General features: G+C 43.8%; 1 protein-coding gene and 1 pseudogene across 7 annotated transcripts in view; both read left to right on the top strand.

Moving 5' to 3' along the window:
- The window catches only part of LOC115535447 (H-2 class I histocompatibility antigen, Q9 alpha chain), a 31,953-nt gene extending 16,125 nt beyond the window's left edge, over positions 1-15,828 (top strand). The window contains exons 3-8 of one of the 7 annotated variants that reach the window (XM_030346664.1): positions 1,893-2,171; positions 2,521-2,847; positions 3,212-3,313; positions 3,560-3,586; positions 4,311-4,378; positions 15,772-15,828. In XM_030346664.1, the coding sequence (XP_030202524.1) occupies positions 1,893-2,171; positions 2,521-2,847; positions 3,212-3,313; positions 3,560-3,586; positions 4,311-4,378; positions 15,772-15,783 (815 nt within the window). In that variant the 3' untranslated portion in view covers positions 15,784-15,828. Of the gene's footprint in view, positions 1-1,892; positions 2,172-2,520; positions 2,848-3,211; positions 3,314-3,559; positions 3,587-4,310; positions 4,379-4,620; positions 5,206-15,771 lie in introns of those variants that run through there. The other 6 variants (XM_030346663.1, XM_030346668.1, XM_030346667.1 and 3 more) reach the window with 6 other exon arrangements.
- Positions 8,805-19,130, top strand: part of LOC115535461 (major histocompatibility complex class I-related gene protein-like) — a 28,163-nt pseudogene continuing 17,837 nt past the window's right edge.

Raw genomic sequence — 19,130 nt, forward strand, 5'->3', positions numbered from 1 at the left:
CTCAGTGTAGCAATACTCAGTGTAGCAGTACTCTGTAGCAGTACTCTGTAGCAGTACTCTGTAGCAGTACTCAGTGTAGCAGTGCTCAGTGTAGCAGTACTCGGTGTAGCAGTACTCGGTGTCGCAGTACTCGGTGTCGCAGTACTCGGTGTCGCAGTACTCGGTGTCGCAGTACTCGGTGTCGCAGTACTCGGTGTAGCAGTACTCGGTGTAGCAGTACTCGGTGTAGCAGTACTCAGTGTAGCAGTACTCAGTGTAGTAGTATTTGTATGTAGGGTAGTGTAGGGGTGTGTTCTGAAGTGGCTCCGTGTCAAACGGCCCGCGGGTCACCTGAGGCCATGGATTAAAGTTCTCCGTCGCTACGACGGATTTCCGTCATTTGGAGTTCACAGAGGCCACTTCACATCTCCGATAACGTCGGGACAAATTTACAAACAGGCGTCATTTGGATAAACTAATCGCATATTAGTTAATAGTTAATTAGTTATTAATTACTAAATAGGTACTTTCTCGCATAAAAAAATATTAAAACTTAAGAAAGTGATGTATTAACAGCACTGAAGCGAGAATTAAAACAGCTTTTAGAAGCTTTACCGCTACCGCGAAATGCATTCTGGGAAACTTGCATACTGTATACTGCGGTGCAGTCGGTCTGCTGTATACTGCATACTGAATCCCACATTCAGTATGCAATATACAGTACATACCGCGCAGTATGTAGTCGGCAGTACGGTAGTATGCAGTTTCGAACATGCACATAATACACGCGTGTATTATGTCGTCATACGTCAACGCCGGTAAAATTGTCAAATTATATAGTGAGTATTTAAAAGGTCTACCGTTAAAATTGACTGAAAACACAAGCATTTTAATGTACATCCCGATTATATATTAAATATAAATATATAAATATAAAAATTAAATATATATTAATATATTATATACAAATGTAAGTATATACACACCATTTTCGCGCCACATCTTACGTCTCTTTGTTGTGTTAGTGTTGAGTGTCAGAGCGAAAGTTAAGCTAGTATGAACTCCCTTATAATGATTGACGGCTCTGATGTATCGGATATTGATAAAACACAAAAAAATAAATGGAGATGGGCATGGCTGACGGAAACGGGGAACGATGGCAAGCCTTTTTTAGAGAGTAAAATATGAGACAAGCTTTGCAAAAAAAAAATCTTAGAGTCTAATTGAAAAGACAACAAAAAAATTGCAATAGATGCAAAAGAACAGCTGTTTAAAATCCTCCTCCTGTAAAACAGTATTGGTCGAGCATTTAAACGTGATGGCTGCATTTGGTGCTGACGTCTTATACATTTGTATTTCTTAAGCAGGTGTCAATTAACCTAACCTGGAACATGTTTCACACACTGCACGTGACGAATAAAATTTCAGTCAGAAGATTTTTTTTCACTTTAATCCCTGCCTGAGGCAGAGGCACATCCGTCCAAAGACTCTGGCTGCTCTTATTCTCTGTGGTTTCATTTATTGATCATAATGAGTTAGCTTATAGTAATGCTCATATGGTTTGTGTTGTGGCGTCTGTGTGTATTTAATGTTAATGAAGAATCAATTACATCTAATCTCACCATTTCTCTTTTCCCTCCTACCATCTCTCTCTGTCTCTGTCTCTCTCTCTCTCTCTCTCTCTCTCTCTCTCTCTCTCTCTCTCTCTCTCTCTCTCTCTCTCTCTCTCTCTCTCTCTCTCTCTCTCTCTCTCTCTCTCTCTCTCTCTCTCTCTCTCTCTCTCTCTCTCTCTCTCTCTCTCTCTCTCTCTCTCTCTCTCTCTCTCTCTCTCTCTCTCTCTCTCTCTCTCTCTCTCTCTCTCTCTCTCTCTCTCTCTCTCTCTCTCTCTCTCTCTCTCTCTCTCTCTCTCTCAGGTGCCCACATATATCAGAGGATGTATGGTTGTGAGTGGGATGATGAGGGTGATACTACTGAGGGTTATGAGCAGTATGGTTATGATGGAGAGGACTTCATATCGTTTGACCTGGAGTACATGACCTGGGTCGCTCCAGTAACTCAGGCTGTCGCCACCAAACAGAGATGGGATGGGTTAAGGGCTCAGAACGAACGGTATAAGTACTACTACACCGAGGAGTGTGTTGATTGGCTGAAGAAGTACCTGGCCTATGGGAAGAGCACTCTGCAGAGAACAGGTAACTTTGAACTTCAGAACTTCGAGGTCACCTCGTTAGAACAAAAAAGAGAATTCATAAATTCATAGAGGCCCCTGTTCTCTCCCTCTCTCTGGAAGAATATGAGATAGTGAATATATTACATGACAACAGCAAGTGTTTACATTCGAAAATAATATCTTCCCCCATCTCTCTCTCTCTCTCTCCCCCCCTCTCTCTCTCTCTCTCCCCCCCCCCTCTCTCTCTCTCCCTCCTCCCCCCCTCTCTCTCTCTCTCTCTCTCTCTCTCTCTCTCTCTCTCTCTCTCTCTCTCTCTTCCCCCCCCCCCCCCTCTCCCTCTCTCTCTCTCCCCCCCCTCTCTCTCTCTCCAGAGCGTCCGCGGGTGTCTCTGCTCCAGAGGAGCCCCTCCTCCCCAGTGGTGTGCCATGCTACAGGCTTCTACCCTGACAGGGTGGTGGTGTTCTGGAGGAGAGACGGCCAGGAGCTCCATGAGCAGGTGGACCCCGGGGAGGTCCTCCCCAACCACGACGGGACCTTCCAGGTCAGCGTGGACCTCAACCTCAAGGCCGTCCCACAGGAGGACTGGGGGAGGTACGAGTGTGTGGTCCAGCTGAAAGGCATCGAGGACATCTCCATCCCCCTGGACCCCGCCCTCATCAGGACCAACTGGGGTAAGACTGGTGTTGGAGGGGATGGAGGTGGGGAACACATGTCTCACCACCTCCACCTGACCTCATCACAACCACTGCCAGGTGTACCTGGACACTGCTGAATCTACTGGGTAAACACACAGCTCTCAGGAGTAGCTCACTTCAGGAGAACACGATGGATTGTGGGTAAATGAGTTCTATGAATAGGGCTGGGCTCAGATCAGTTCCTGAGTGACCCTGAGCTCCAGAACAGATTCTAGAGGAATAGTTACACTGACGTTGTGTTAGTCGTGTGTGTAGCATCACGTGACCGTAGACATGTGGTTCAATGATGGCTGGATGGATGGGGGAGGGTCTCTGTCCAACATCTATTATTACACAACTGATTGTATTTTTTTAATTATTCTTCAAGGCAAGAGTGGCCTCACCATCCCCATCATCATTGGGTTCGTTGTTCTCCTCCTCGTTGCTGCTGCTGCTGTTGTTGGAGTCCTTCTGTACAAGAAGATGAACGGTGAGAGGATCAAACTCTCCAGGAGGACTGAGACCTGAACTCCACCTGCTCCTACTTCCTGTCCTCTTCCTAGAATCTGATTGGTTGTCTTCACACACTGGCGGTCTGGTTGTAGAAACCTCCACTTCTGATTGATGAACCTCCTCCAATGTCCACTGAGATGTTGTGGCATTAAGAATATGAAAATATAATAACATCAGGATATTCACCGCTGTTACAACACTAATCATTTCTCTTGATCCTTAGCTTCAGACAAGCGACACAAACCAGTTTGTGAGTAAATTGAGTTTTTACTGCAGTTCGGTTCTTATGATTATTGCTACTACCAATAGTGACTGTCTAGCTCACTGGACTATACAGCTCTATAGTTCTAGATACATCTGGCTCACTGGATTATTCAGCTCTATAGATCTAGATACATCTAGCTCACTGGACTATACAGCTCTATAGATCTAGATACATCTAGCTCACTGGACTATACAGCTCTATAGATCTAGATACATCTAGCTCACTGGACTATACAGCTCTATAGATCTAGATACATCTAGCTCACTGGACTTTACAGCTCTATAGATCTAGATACATCTAGCTCACTGGACTTTACAGCTCTATAGATCTAGATACATCTAGCTCACTGGACTATACAGCTCTATAGATCTAGATACATCTAGCTCACTGGACTATACAGCTCTATAGATCTAGATACATCTAGCTCACTGGACTATACAGCTCTATAGATCTAGATACATCTAGCTCACTGGACTAATACACCTCTATAGATCTAGATACATCTAGCCCACTGGACTATACAGCTCTATAGATCTAGATACCTCTAGCTCACTGGACTAATCAGCTCTATAGATCTAGATACATCTAGCTCACTGGACTATGCAGCTCTATAGATCTAGATACATCTAGCTCACTGGACTATACAGCTCTATAGATCTAGATACATCTAGCTCATGACTTCACCTCCTCCCATTCTGATACTTCCCAGGTTCTGACACCAGCTCTGAGAACACTGAGGGGCAGAATCCGGCTCCTGAGGCCCAACCTCTGACCACAGTCAGTACTTTACCACTTTACAATACTTATTCAGAGTAATATGTTCACAGTTATATTTATTAGCAGCCTACTTTATCACAGTGATAGTAATACTTTAACAGTTCTTTATCACAGTAATATATTAACAGTCATATTTTAACAGTACTTCATCATAGTAACATATTAAGAGTACATCATCACAGTGATAATGTGTGCGATAATGTTTGATGTTTAATCCTGACTTGTGCTTCCTTGCTGTTTAGGGTCAAAGTTAAATCATGAAGAGGCTTCTCACATTCCTCTTCCTAAAGCAGGATGGAGTAGATCGCTGTTCATTTATAATCATCACAATCAGTTTTGGGACTTCAGCTAACTAAAGATGCTATATTTGCTTAATTACATTAACATTCATACTTTATTTTGATAAAAAACAAATCCGTAAGAAGTCTAAATCAATTAGATCTCTGTATTTTTGATCGATGGATTAATCCTGCAATCTTTCACTGACCCTTGGAAACCATGGCAACATGACCCCGCCATGATGGCCATTTTGTTTTGGTTCTAACTGCTTAATCTTATAAACTTTTAAATTATGTTATTGTCAAGTCATATTTAAGTTTCAAATAATGTTCAAAGATTCTGAATCAAGGTTTGGGAAAGTGAGATTCTGTCAAGTTTGAATACAATAATCGTTAAATGTTCTGCTAGAGAATTGCATTGCTACATAGGCTAGCACAATCGAGCTAGGCTGCTTAAGCTTTAATGCTCTTTGTTGTGTTTTCTATGTTCTTTGGGGAATTGGATCATATATACTTTGGTTATTCTGTCAATAAATTACATAAAAATTGTTCTGCCTACATACATTTAATATACTTATTGCTAAATTAGGTTTACCTACTTTGTTTAGAGGTTAGGTTTATCATTAAAGGTTATAGGTTATAGGTTAATCCTTCGGATTAAATTGAATAAAAAAAATACAGAAATTAAAATACGAAATTCTTATATTTAGTCTTAAAAAATTAGAAGTCATTTGATACATATACATTCACATAAACATTTATTAATAGCATTTATGATTTTGATTATTTAGAAAGCCTTTTATTTATTCTGTATTTGATAATATCCTATAATTATACAATATAAACACAATCATGCTAGATGTTAATAGCTTTAATATCATGGAAACTGATATAATCTTTCAGCAGATCAAATAATATAATGTATGAATCCTTATTCAGTTCCCCACCCAGCTAGCGTGAAGAACCAAGCTGGCTGCTGGCCACAGGACTGGTCTGACTGGTTTGGAGACAGGCTGCCTAGGCGACCTGATTGGCTGCCTGGGTCACATGGTGCGCTGAGTTTTGGCTGGTAGAAAGCCCTGGTAGCTGCAGCCTGGCTTCCCGCCAGAGACCAGGAGCACCACAACACCAACTGTACAAACTGCCGCAACACCGGCCTCCATCTTGTCTCCTGACGTCTAAAGAACCGCCGAATGGCGGCTGTGGTCACTGCACACGGCGTCTCATTTAACGACAATAAAAAAAATGGATTTGGTCATAGTTTATCAAGATTATGTTGTGTTGTAATTAGGGGTGTAACGGTACGCAAAAGTCACGGTTCAGTACGTAGGCTACCTAGGTTTTTAAATCCAGTACAGTACGGTACGGTTCATAGTTATGAGGAAAATTTAAAAAAAAACGGCTTTTTGGCAACAACGGACAATCAGCCGCAATGAAAACACCAATAAACTTGGTTATGGCATTTGCATTTCTGAATTGCCAGACAGTGGTTGTTGAAATTGTGTCGTGAGCTGGGTTTGCACAGCTCGTTTTTTTTTCCACAGCAACAGTGATAGTAGCACCTGGATGGTGCCTTTTCAAATGCGTGTGCTAGGGATGTGCATTTCTGGCAAAAAATACTATTCGATAGTATCCGACAGTATTCAAATAATATTCGAAAATCGCTCAATCAAGAACCCCCCACGGACGCACGCTCCTCAGATACATGCACACACAATGACACAGGGAGCGGCTTTTATGATTTGTGTGAAATCAATCTGTTTATTTCAACAACTGCGCCATCAACATTCAACATCAAAATTATTTAAACGTGGGCTTAGGCAGATGGACCTACATGCGCCAAAAACGGATCACTATTTATTTATTTATTTAACTAAACACAGCCTGCATGACGGTGAACTAGAGACGTCAAAAATATAACTTCACACAATGTGTCTTTTTACAATTTATTTGTTGCCAGCATTCGAAGCGTTGATCCGCAGAGAAATAGTCCACCGAAGACGTTGACGTTGCTTAGCAACCAAGGACGATATTCACCACCTGAAGTTGTAAAGGCCCATTGAAGGCAACGGAGCGTTCAACAGCATTGAGAAGAGCCGTGTAATAAATAATGATAGTCAGATTCATTATTCGATATTCTACGTGATTAAGACTATTAGACGATCGTTGCCCGCTACGTACGCCACTTTTATGTACCGGGGTACACCTCTGTAACCGCTCTGAAATGCCTGTACCGTGACAGTTCGGTACAAATATGTGTACCGTTACACCCCTAGTTGTAATGAACTGTATTGTAAATGTTAATAAACCTTTGACCCTGGCTCAAACTTTCAATTCAGTTTTTTATTGAAGTCAGGTCGTATTTTATTGTGTACTAAAGGTGAGATTATCGTGTTGTGTACTGAAAGTCAGGTTGTTTCATTGTGTTGTGTACTAAAGTGAGATCATCGTTGTGTTGTGTACTAAAGTGAGATCATCATTATGTTGTGTTGTGTACTAAAGTGAGGACATACACACACACACAGACACACCCTCGCAACCCTGACTGGAAACGGAATTCCTGCCCCTTATTCACTACTGTCACGTTTTTATGTTTTCTACATTTTTTCTTTTTTTTTGAAAATAGTCTGGCCAAGCCCCTTGCACACCTTGGCCCCGAGGCTGCGGCGTAGGGTAGCCTGTGTGTAAATCAGTCTACACACACACACACACACACTCACAAAAACAAACGCACAGCCACACGTACACTATCTCACACACACACACACACACACTCACAAAAACACACGCACAGCCACACGTACACACACACACACACACACACTCACAAAAACAAACGCACAGCCACACGTACACTCTCTCACACACACACACACACACACACTCACAAAAACACACGCACAGCCACACGTACACACACACACACACACACACACACACTCACAAAAACAAACGCACAGCCACACGTACACTCTCTCACACACACACACACACACACACACACACTCACACAAACACACACACAGCCACACACACACACACACACACACACACACACACACACACACACACACACACACACACACACACACACACACACACACACACACACACACACACAGATGTCAAATGTCAACGTCATGTGATTTCCGATAACCTAGTTCCAGTACTGGGTCGATGTGGCCACATGGGGCGCTGTGGCGCTGATGGTCTTCTCGGCACATGTTCTAGCTGTACCACACAACGCGTTCACCTTGTAGAGTGTACTAGAATTAAACTGTAAAATCACCACAGAAAATATTGTTGAACATTTTTTTAAGTTATATTGCATCTATATTCCATTCGGACTTCTTGGATCACAGAATCAATGATTGAACATGATGTGTTGAAAGTTGACCTCTGTGTCATAACATCTGAAGCTATGAGCCCCGGCCAGCAGGCGAGTTCTGCTGTTCTGTGTTGTTCAGAGGAACCGAGGGTATTTCCTCCTTCAGCAGCAGCAGACACAAAATGGAGGAGCACTGCGCTCTCTGAAAGGGGGTGGCACTGTCACGTTAAAATTGTACCGGGGGCGAAAATTGTACCGGCCTACGTCATCGTTTGTTTACATCCTGACAACCTGCCCGGCAACAGACGACGCGATGCAGAAAACATGTTTCCAAACGACGAAATAACATAATACAGATAGCGGATCGCTATCTGTATTATGATAGATAGCGATAACACTTGTTTTTACTTTATATTTGTATTGTATTTAATTGTTTAATCGAAACAATAAAAAAAATTGCCCGCGGCACGGGCGATCGCGTCAAATGACAAATGTTTTGCCCGCGAAACGGGCGATCGCGTCAAATGACGTAGGAGGGTTCTTGAAACATAATACAGATAACGGATCGCTAGATAACACTTGTTTTTACTTTATATTTGTATTGTATTGAATTGTTTAATCGAATTTAGCTAGTAAACTGAGTTTTAAGCAGGTTTCATAGTCTAGAATGTTCAAGAACCTTCCTACGTGATTTGACGCGTCATTTGACGCGATCGCCCGTTTTGCGGGCAAATTTTTTTATTGTTTCGATTAAACAATTAAATACAATACAAATATAAAGTAAAAACAAGTGTTATCGCTATCTATCATAATACAGATAGCGATCCGTCTGATGCTGGAGTCGGAGTCACGTCTCTGTGGATAATCTCATCGAGCTGTTCTTCTGAATACATCGATATGAAGGCGCTAACGGGGCTGCTGCTGTTGGTCTTTGGTCACGGTGTGTCCTCAGGTAAGACTGACTCAAGTTTTTACTTTTCAAAACTATCTTTCCAAAAGGTTCGGTTTTGGTCCCTCAAGAGACGATGCTTAGATTCCGTAATTCGTTTGAAAAGTATTTGATTATCCGAGTTCAATTAATCCACAACATGATTCATCTTTTACTGTGAATATTTGAACTATAAGAACATTTATTTTTGGTTCGAACTGTGAAAGCGAAACCAGCGTCGTTCCTATGTACAATCTATTATCAGAACCAAACATTAAACTTCAGTTTGGAGGGAATCCGATGTCTTCTATAATTCTACTTTCAATCCTAAGTGTTATATTAACATTCAGAGATATCTTGTTAACTTTTCAACGTTCGTGGAGAATCATCACGCACGCGCACAAACGCATAGACACACGCAGACACACAATAATACAACATTGCTATCATTACAATATTCTGAAATAAAATAATTACACTATTCTACTATTAATTATTCTTTTTCAAATGATGGCAATGTGAAGATAGTTAAAATGCCGTCATCTAATACAGAAATTCACCAATTTGCTTATAATTATGAAAACATTTTTATAGTTATTTAAATAATAGTTTATTATTCATGTCAGCATGAATGATTAAGAGGCAGCAGGTTGTGTTGTAGTTGAAGGTCTGGACAGCCAGCGCTGTGGGCTACAGTGAGATGTTTGGATGTCAATAAGATCAAACTGAACGTTCCTACATTACCTGGACGGCCAGGGGGCGGAGCCATGTGACAGGGGGCGGAGCCATAGGACAGGGGGAGCCATAGAGCAGGGGGAGGGGCCATGGGCCTTTCTGTCTAGAGGGATGAACAGTATTAACCTGTCTGTCTGTCTGTCTACAGTGATGTACCGTATTAACCTGTCTGTCTGTCTGTCTACAGTGATGTACCATATTAACCTGTCTGTCTGTCTGTCTACAGTGATGTACAGTATTAACCTGTCTGTCGTAACCTGTCTGTATGTCTATAGTGATGTTCAGCTACCTGTCAGTCTGTCTGGCTGTCTACAGTGATGTACCGTATTAACCTGTCTGTCTGTCTGTCTACAGTGATGTACCATATTAACCTGTCTGTCTGTCTGTCTACAGTGATGTACAGTATTAACCTGTCTGTCGTAACCTGTCTGTATGTCTATAGTGATGTTCAGCTACCTGTCAGTCTGTCTGGCTGTCTACAGTGATGTACCGTATTAACCTGTCTGTCTGTCTGTCTGTCTGTCTGTCTACAGTGACGTACCGTATTAACCTGTCTGTCTGTCTGTCTGTCTGTCTGTCTGTCTGTCTGTCTGTCTGTCTGTCTGTCTGTCTGTCTACAGTGATGTACCGTATTAACCTGTCTGTCTGTCTGTCTACAGTGATCTACCGTATTAACCTGTCTGTCTGTCTGTCTACAGTGATCTACCGTATTAACCTGTCTGTCTGTCTGTCTACAGTGATGTACCGTATTAACCTGTCTGTCTGTCTGTCTACAGTGATCTACCGTATTAACCTGTCTGTCTGTCTACAGTGATGTACCGTATTAACCTGTCTGTCTGTCTGTCTACAGTGATGTACTGTATTAACCTGTCTTTCTGTCTGTCTACAGTGATGTACCGTATTAACCTGTCTGTCTGTCTGTCTACAGTGATGTACCGTATTAACCTGTCTGTCTGTCTGTCTGTCTACAGTGATGTACCGTATTAACCTGTCTGTCTGTCTGTCTACAGTGATGTACCGTATTAACCTGTCTGTCTGTCTGTCTGTCTACAGTGATGTACCGTATTAACCTGTCTGTCTGTCTGTCTGTCTGTCTACAGTGATGTACCGTATTAACATGTCTGTCTGTCTGTCTGTCTACAGTGATGTACCGTATTAACCTGTCTGTCTGTCTGTCTACAGTGATGTACCGTATTAACCTGTCTGTCTGTCTGTCTACAGTAGTCTCGCAAAGCCAGACCAAACTACAGCAAGTAGAATGGTCTGGAGCCACGCTACCTCGAGCCGTCTATCCGTGGGGAAACTGGGCGGGCCTGTTTTTATTTCTTTAAACCAATCACAATCGTCTAGGGCGGGGGCTAAGCCCGGGAAGCAGCAGTTGTGTCCATGCAAAATAGTGCCGGGGGGGAAATTATTTTGACGGAACTTCTTGACGTTCAGAGGCTGTCAGAAATGGCTCAATCCCAAACGCCACAAAAAACCATTAACGATGTATGTCGCCTATGTGGAGATAAATTTATAGATAAAAAGAACAAACATCGTTTGATTCTTTGTCACGATGATTTCAAGCCACCATACACTTTGGCCCTTGAGGAGCTCACGGGACCTATAAAAACGAACGACGTTTTAACATTTATCTGTCGTTCTTGTAGAACACTACTAAAGAAATACCGTAGGAGCTATTGTGAAGTGGAACGGATCGGTTTATTGGTTAAATCCATGTCAAACGCTCATGCCGCTGTCAGAGTGAAACGATGCGCCAAATCCACACCAACCGGCGATAGTCGTGACCGCAAACACATCGTCCCCGGGGAGAATCCTGCCAGACGGAGTCTCCAAGGTAATGTCAAAACAGGCTATGTTGTGGTCCTACCATTGTAATGAAATCAGATAGTCAGTAATCAGTAATTACATTATATTAAAATTAAACAAGATTGGATGTCTAGTTCCACAAACAATTTCGAAAACTTGTCTGTAGGCCTATAGCCATTTACCACCAACTGCTATTCATGTGTCTCTTTGGAAAACAATGTTATACTGTCCAGAGATGTGTCCACGGAAAGAGCCAAACATGCCAACTTTACAGCGCCGTCAAAGTCCTCTTCAAAACTCGCCATACTGCCTAGTTTTCGAGTTTGAGGGGGAGCACAATACGGTAACGCCTGCAACCGGAAAGGGAGGAGTCGCGGCCAAATCGGCCGCTAAGCAATAGACGCTGTCCACTTCCGTTCAGCCAGACTAGTCTACAGTGATGTACCGTATTAACCTGTCTGTCTGTCTGTCTGTCTACAGTGATGTACCGTATTAACCTGTCTGTCTGTCTGTCTACAGTGATGTACCGTATTAACCTGTCTGTCTGTCTGTCTGTCTGTCTGTCTACAGTGATGTACCGTATTAACCTGTCTGTCTGTCTGTCTACAGTGATGTACCGTATTAACCTGTCTGTCTGTCTGTCTACAGTGATGTACCGTATTAACCTGTCTGTCTGTCTACAGTGATGTACCGTATTAACCTGTCTGTCTGTCTGTCTACAGTGATGTACCGTATTAACCTGTCTGTCTGTCTCTCTACAGTGATGTACTGTATTAACCTGTCTGTCTGTCTGTCTACAGTGATGAACAGTATTAACCTGTCTGTCCGTCTGTCTACAGTGATGTACCGTATTAACCTGTCTGTCTGTCTACAGTGATGTACCGTATTAACCTGTCTGTCCGTCTGTCTACAGTGATGTACCGTATTAACCTGTCTGTCTGTCTGTCTGCAGTGCTTCACTCTCTGCATTATTTCTACACGGGGTCGTTTGGACTCACAACCTTCCCAGAGTTTGTTGCTGTTGGGATGGTGGATGGAGTTCAGATTGACTACTATGACAGCATCACCCAGAAAAAGGTCCTCAAACAGGACTGGATGGAGCAGCTCACCAGAGATAACCCCGACTACCTGGAGGAGCAAACTGGAATCAGAAAGGGTTACCAGCAGGTCTTCAAAGCCAACATTGGGATTGTCAAGCAGCGCTTTAACCAGACAGGAGGTAAGTTTATATCTACTGTCTGACCTCTCACATGGAGATATCCATCAGACACACACACACACACACACACCCCGATCGGCGAAGGCCCCAGACAATGTGATGTTTAGTTTGGGGCTTACAAAGATCAGAGGCCTATCATGAGCCAAGGAAGAAGAGGGCCACTAGTGGTAGCTGGGCCCCGCGGCCCCTTGACCCCACAGCCATAGTCGTCTCACCCCCCCCCCGTCGACAACGGCAAAATGTCTGAAATAGATGTACACATCTTCATTGTAAGACCCCTCTCAGGGGGCCTACACACCCCTCAGCCCCAGGGCCCAGGGGCAGGTGAAGGCAGGCCTGCCCCCGTGTGGTCCTAGCCTGGAGGGGGGGGGGGCTCCACCGGGCCTCAGCAGCAGCAGGACTCAGGGCTGAGAAAGAAAAGAATCAAAGTTTAGACATTGGATGAACGGAGCAGAAGAAGAGTCACACGGTGAACACTGAGTACTGCTACACTGAATACAGTGTATTATTAGTGTAGCAGTACTCAGTGTAGCAGTACTAAGTGTAGCAGTACTCAGTGTAGCAGTACTCAGTGTAGTAGTACTCATAGTAGCAGTACTCAGTGTAGCAGTACTCGGTGTAGCAGTGCTCGGTGTAGCAGTGCTCGGTGTAGCAGTACTCGGTGTAGCAGTACTCGGTGTAGCAGTACTCAGTGTAGCAGTACTCAGTGTAGCAGTACTCAGTGTAGTAGTACTCATAGTAGCAGTACTCAGTGTAGCAGTACTCAGTGTAGCAGTACTCAGTGTAGCAGTGCTCAGTGTAGCAGTACTCAGTGTAGCAGTACTCAGTGTCGCAGTACTCAGTGTAGCAGTACTCAGTGTAGCAGTACTCAGTGTAACAGTACTCAGGGTAGCAGTACTCAGTGTAGTAGTATTTGTATGTAGGGTAGTGTAGGGGTGTGTTCTGAAGAGGCTCCGTGTCAAACGGCCCGCGGGTCACCTGAGGCAGAGGCACATCCGTCCAAAGACTCTGGCTGCTCTTATTCTCTGTGGTTTCATTTATTGATCATATTGAGTTATCTTATAGTAATGTTCCTATGGTTTGTGTTGTGACGTCTGTGTGACGTATTTAATGTTAATGAAGAATCAATTACATCTAATCTCACCCTTCTCTTTTCTCTCTCTCTCTCTCTCTCTCTCTCTCTCTCTCTCTCTCTCTCTCTCTCTCTCTCTCTCTCTCTCTCTCTCTCTCTCTCTCTCTCTCTCTCTCTCTCTCTCTCTCTCTCTCTCTCTCTTTCAGGTGCCCACATCAATCAGAAGATGTATGGTTGTGAGTGGGATGATGATGATGATTCTACTGATGGTTATGAACAGTTTGGTTATGATGGAGAGGACTTCCTATCGTTGGACCTGAAGACCCTGACCTGGGTCGCTCCAGTACAAGAGGCTGTCACCACCAAACAGAGATGGAATAGGAATAAAGCTGACCTACATTAGAGGAAGAACTACATCACCAAGGAGTGTGTTGATTGGCTGAAGAAGTACCTGGCCTATGGGAAGAGCACTCTGCAGAGAACAGGTAACTTTGAACTTCAGAACTTCGAGGTCACCTCGTTAGGCCAAAGAGGAGAATTCATAAATTCATACAGCCCCCTGTTCTCTCTCTCTCCCTCTCCCTCTCTCTGGAAGAATATGAGATAGTGAATATATTACATGACAACAGCAAGTGTTTGCATCAGAAAATAAAACTCTCTCTCACTCTCTCGCTCTCTCTCTCCCCCCACACTTTTTTCTCTCACCCCTGTCTCTCCCCCATCTCTTTCTCTCATCCCCATCTCTCTCTCTGCCCCCTCTTCCTATCTCCCCCTCTCTCTCCCCCCCTCTCTTCGTCTCTCTCGCTCTCTCCCCCTCTCTCTCTCTCTCTCTCTCTCTCTCTCTCTCTCTCTCTCTCTCTCTCTCTCTCTCTCTCTCTCTCACCCCCTCTATCCCTCTCTCTCACCCCCTCTATCCCCCCCTCTCTCTCTCTCTCTCTCTCTCTCTCTCTCTCTCTCTCTCTCTCTCTCTCTCTCTCTCTCTCTCTCTCTCTCTCTCCATCCCCATCATCATTGGGTTCGTTGTTCTCCTCCTCGCTGCTGCTGCTGCTGTTGTCGGAGTCCTTCTGTACCAGAAGAGGAACGGTGAGAGGATCAAACTCTCCAGGAGGACAAACACCTGATCTCCACCTGCTCCCACCTCCTGTCCCCTTCCTCTGATTAGTAGTCTTCACCCACTGGTGGTCTGGTGGTAGAAACCTCTCCACCTCTGAATGATGAACCTCCTCCAATGTCCACTGAGATGTTGTGGCATTAAGAATATGAAAGTATAATAACATCAGGATATTCACCGCTTTTACAATAATAAACATTTCTCTTTATCCTTAGATTCAGACAAGCGTCACAAACCAGTGATTCAAATTTGTTTTCATTGATGTTTTGTTCTAATGATTAACACCACTACCAACATTGAGACCTTGGTGACTGTCTAGCTCACTGGACTATACAGCTCTATAGATCTAGATACATCTAGCTCACTGGACTATACAGCTAGAACTAGATACATCTAGCTCACTGGACTATACAGCTCTATGAATCTAGATACATCTAGCTCACTGGACTATACAGCTCTATAGATCTAGATACATCTAGCTCACTGGACTATACAGCTCTATAGATCTAGATACATCTAGCTCACTGGACTATACAGCTCTATAGATCTAGATACATCTAGCTCATGACTTCACCTCCTCCCATTCTGATACTTACCAGGTTCTGACACCAGCTCTGGGAACACTGAGGGGCAGAATTCGGCTCCTGAGGCCCAACCTCTGACCACAGTCAGTACTTTACCACTTTACAATACTTATTCAGACTCGTATGTTCACAGTTATATTTATATGCAGCCTACTTTATCACATCAATAGTAATTAACTATTTTAACAGAACTTCATCACAGTAATATTTTAACAGTACTTCATTACACTAATAGATTAACATTAGCAGTCATATGTTAACAGTACATCATCACAGTGATAATGTGTTCAATGTTTAATCCTGACTCGTGCTTCCTTGCTGTTTAGGTTCAAAGTTAAATCATGAAGAGGCTTCCTAAACCAGGATGGAGTGGATCGCAGTTCTCTTATAATCGTTACCAACAGGCTTGGGACTTCAGCTAACTAAAGATGCTATATTTGCTGAATTAAATAACATTCATACTTAACTTTATTTTGATAACAACCATTAACCTGTAAGAATTGTAAATCAATAGATCGCTGTATTTGTGATAGATTTGATTTAGGGCGCACTCACACTAGCCCTAAATCAACGTGCCCAAGTCCGCTTCACACCTGTACCGTGCTCAAGTCTAGATTGTTTGGCTAGTGTGAGCACGCCAACCGTACTCAAGTACAGTTCAAATCCGTGACCCGTGCAGTGCACACTTCGGAGAGGTGTGCTCATGCCACGGTACAGATGCTAATTGGCCGACATGCGCACACGCACGGCTACGCAACCTGAGCTGGATGACGTTTAGTCCATGTGACCCTTCTTTCCCATTGAACAATAAACATGAAGGCAAGCGGTTCACGAGTGGGTTCACGTTGGTGCGATAGTGAAGTTGAGTTTTTGATCAAAAATCCCCCGTTCGTCACGGCGTGTGCTTTTTTGGTTCACTGGAGAAGGCTGGAGTTCAGTTTAACTACTCCAGGCTATTTAACTACTCTCAACTATTCATACAATCACCTATTAACACGCTCACACACTCACCTATTAACACGCTCACCTATTCACACGCTCACCTATTCACACGCTCACCTATTCACACGCTCACCAATTCACATCCTCCACCATCCAACCTCTCAACCATCTCCCATTCATCCATTCACACTCTCACCCATTTACTCTCACCCATTCATCTGTTTTGCTAATTCTCTCTGCTGAAGAGTATCTTCCTTGAAATAAGTAGATAGATACACGGTATATAGTTCGACATACATTCCAATGCAGTGGCGGACTCAGACTGTTTGAAGGGCAGGGGCGAAAAAATAAAAAGGGCACATTCTGGACAACATGGGGCCCCACCAGCGGACACAGTGGCTTTTCTAACTTGATGGTGTTTTGTTCCCCCAACGGAGCCTTACAGGCAGCGCTGCCTGGATGGTCCTATCCCCTAACCATAGCAAGCGCTGCCTTGAAGGTCCCATTGGGGCCACTTGTTACATCTCCATGTAGCACTTAAAATAATAGTTGGGCTCATAATTGAAACGGGGGGTCTGGGGGTTCTCTCCCATAAAAAATGTTGCTTCAAAGACACTGTTTCCCCTTATTCTAGCGACTTTATAAACACCAAAATGAGTTGTTCACATCATTGTGCACTTTCACATTTTAGCCAAAGAAAGGAGGATGCCTTACTGCTTTCAACTTTACTAACATTTAAGTAAAAATTAGACTGGAGAAAATTCAATGTGCCGCTACCATACAGTCTTTGACCGCTGACAGCCTGCTACGGAAACATTGAAGGAAGTTTTCCTTCATGTTGAGCTGATAGCTGACCATTATCGGCTCTCTTGCACGAAACGACCTACATTTGAATGATCTTGAACGTTCAAAAAAATGTATATACATTTTAAACGGATTATGCAAACTGAAAATATTACGTTTTTCTAACTTGGCATCTAATTGCGCTTTTCCACTCCCGGTTCTGACATACTCTTAGTCCGCTTTTTGTTTCGTTATCCAGTGGAGATTTAAGTACCACTCGATGTAGCTGTTTGTCATGGCGACGCCACATGAAAGCAACGCCTGGCATTCCCCGTTCGTCAGCTACCAAAGAGAGGAACGTCTGCACCTCAATAGCGAACCACAACATGTTTTTTTCGGTTTGCCATATTCTTGCTACAGAGGGCACATCATCATCATCATCAGGGGCAACCTAGGGCACTCATTAATTTTTGTTCACGTGTAAAGGGCAGCCAATAAGGCACTTTCTCTCATTTTCACCACCATAGAGGGCACTTTAGCACACTTTTTCAACCATGGGGGCACCAGACGGGCAGAAGGGCACTAGAAGGGCACCAGACGGGCAGAAGAGCACTAAAAGGGCACTATAAGGACGAGACGAGCAGAAGGGCACTATCAGGGCACTGGAAGAGCACTAGAAGGGCACTAGAAGGACCAGACGGGCAGAAGGGCACTATCAGGGCACTAGAAGGGTGCTAGAAGGGTGCTAGAAGGACCAGACGGGCAGAAGGGCACTTGAAGGACCAGACGGGCAGAAGGGGACCATCAGGGTACTAGAAGGGCACCAGACGGGTAGATGGGCACTATCAGGGTACTAAATGGGGCACTAAAAGGGCACCAGACAGGCAGAAGGGTACTATAAGGGCACTCATTAAGGCACGTCATTGAATTTTCTTGTTCTAGAGGGCACATCATCATAATTTATTGTATGAAGGAGCACCCTATAGGGCACCAAATCACGTTTTGCACGTGAAATGGGCAGCCAATAAGGCATTTCCTCTCGTTTTCGACACTCTTGAAGTGCACTTTAGCTCGCTTTTTCAACCATTGAGCCATGAGGGGGGGGGCAGGGGGGGGGCGGTCGCCCCCCCCTGCCCCCCCCCCCCCCCCCCCTGAGTCCGCCACTTTTCCAATTCATCGACCGTGGAGTAGTTCTCCTTGATAAATGACTTCTGGGATTTATTAATGGGTCCCGAGACTGGATGCGTGATGGTTCATTATTTGATGTTATACTCCCCCCTACAGGTCACACTGAAGTACCACATGAGAAGTCACACCGTGTCATAAGAAAAAAAAAATAGCGATTCGTCTAACCTTATTAACAGCAGAATACTTTGTTCCAAAGAAGTATTAGAAAACAAATACTAATTTCTGTGTGTGCGTGTGTGTGTGTGTGTGTGTGTGTGTGTGTGTGTGTGTGTGTGTGTGTGTGTGTGTGTGTGTGTGTGTGTGTGTGTGTGTGTGTGTGTGTGTGTGTGTGTGTGTGGGTAAGAGTTAGTTTCACTTTGAAGTTCTCCTCTTTGAAGTCCGCATGTTTCCTGGTCAGTGCGTCTGATGCTGGACTCAGAGTCGCGTCTCTGCGGATAATTTCCTCGAGCTGTTCTTCTGAATACATCGATATGAAGGCGCTGATAGGGCTGCTGCTTTTGGTCTTTGGTCACGGTGTGTCCTCAGGTAAGACTGAGTAAAGTTTTTACTTTTCAAAACTATCCTTCCAAAATGTTTGGTTCAAGGTCCCTGAAGAGACGATGCTTAGATTCCCTAATTTGGTTGAAAAGCATTTGAGTAGGCCTATCCTCTCTAATGAGTTAAATTAATCCACAACATGATTCAGCTTTTACTGTGAGTATTTAAACTAATGTAAGAACATTTATTCTGGATTCGAACTGTGAGAACGAAACCAGTGCACTGGTTTGATGAT

This window comes from Gadus morhua, chromosome 22 (genome assembly GCF_902167405.1).
Source record: "Gadus morhua chromosome 22, gadMor3.0, whole genome shotgun sequence".
Taxonomy (NCBI): domain Eukaryota; kingdom Metazoa; phylum Chordata; class Actinopteri; order Gadiformes; family Gadidae; genus Gadus; species Gadus morhua.